Source organism: Myotis davidii, unplaced genomic scaffold (genome assembly GCF_000327345.1).
Source record: "Myotis davidii unplaced genomic scaffold, ASM32734v1 C64005669, whole genome shotgun sequence".
In the NCBI taxonomy this organism is placed as follows: Eukaryota; Metazoa; Chordata; class Mammalia; order Chiroptera; family Vespertilionidae; genus Myotis; species Myotis davidii.
In genome coordinates, this window is record NW_006379216.1 from 1 (window position 1) to 1,434 (window position 1,434).

General features: G+C 46.2%; 1 protein-coding gene across 1 annotated transcript; it reads left to right on the forward strand.

The window, feature by feature from the left end:
• Positions 1-7: 7 nt before the first annotated feature.
• On the forward strand, positions 8-1,428 carry LOC107181500 (zinc finger protein 235-like; the record flags this gene model as incomplete). Its single annotated transcript, XM_015557385.1, has 1 exon — positions 8-1,428. A coding segment is annotated over one exon (1,026 nt), but the record flags the coding sequence as incomplete, so codon positions are not given.
• Between the last annotated feature and the right edge of the window lie 6 nt (positions 1,429-1,434).

Here is a 1,434-nt window from a genome sequence, read left to right on the forward strand (position 1 = left end):
TAGAGAGAAACCCTACAAATGTGCTGTGTGTGAAAAGGGCTTCAGACTGAGTTCACAGCTTCATGCCCATCAGCAAATCCACACTGTAGAGAAGCCATACAAATGTGAGGCATGTGGTACGGGCTTTACTCATAGTTCACATCTTCAAGAACATCAACAAGTCCACACTGGAGACAAACCCTACAGGTGTTCTGTGTGTAGTAAGAGCTTTAGTCAGACCTCAAGTCTTCAAGCCCATCAGCGAATCCACACGGGAGAGAAACCCTACAAATGCACTGTGTGTGATAAGAGCTTTAGTCAGAAATCACATTTGCAAGTTCATCAGCGAGTCCACACTGGAGAGAAACCCTACAAATGTACTGTGTGTGGGAAAGGCTTCATGTGGAGCTCATATCTTCATGTTCACGAGAGGATCCACACAGAAGAGAAACCTTACAAATGTGGGGTGTGTGGAAAGAGCTTCAGTCAGAGTTCACACCTTCAAGCCCATCAGCGAATCCACACTGGAGAGAAACCCTACCAATGTGCTGTGTGTGGTAAGAGCTTCAGTCGGAGTTCACATCTTCAAGGCCATCAGCGATTCCACACAGGAGAGAAGCCCTACAGTTGTGCTGTGTGTGGTAAGAGCTTTAGTCAGACCTCAAGTCTTCAATACCATCAACGTGTCCACACTGGCGAGAAACCCTACAAATGTGAACAGTGTGGTAAAGGCTTCATGGTGATCTCAAGTCTTCATGTTCATCAGAGGATCCACACAGGAGAGAAACCCTACAAATGTAGCGTGTGTGGGAAGAGCTTCAGTCAGACCTCAAGTCTCCAGACTCATCAGCGAGTCCACACAGGAGAGAAACCCTACAAATGTGCTGTGTGTGTGAAGAGCTTCAGTCGGAGTTCATATCTTCAGTCCCATCAGCGAGTCCACACTGGAGAGAAACACTACAAATGTACTGTGTGTGGTAAGAGCTTCAACCATACCTCAAGTCTTCGAGACCATCAGCGAATCCACACTGTTGAGAAACCCTACAAATGTTAAGAGTGTGGGAGAGGCTTCATGTAGAGCCTGTACCTTCAGGCTCATCAGAGGATCCACACAGGAGAGAATCCCTATAAATGTTACCTGTGAGGCAAGACCTTCAGTCTCACTAAGTCTCATCTTCAAGCTCATAAAAATGTGAGACATGCCATAGGGCTTTAATCACAGTTCACTTCTTCAAGAACATCAATGAGTCCACACAAAAGACAAACCCTACAAATGTGCTGGCTGTGGTAAGAGTTTCCAGTCAGACCGCAGTCTCCAAACTCATCAGCAAATCCACACTACAGAGGAACCCTACAAATGTGCCGTGTGTGCTAAGAGGTTCCATCAGACTTCACTTCTGCAAGTTCATCAGTGAGTTCACTATAGAGAGAAACCCTACAAATGTGCTGTGTGTG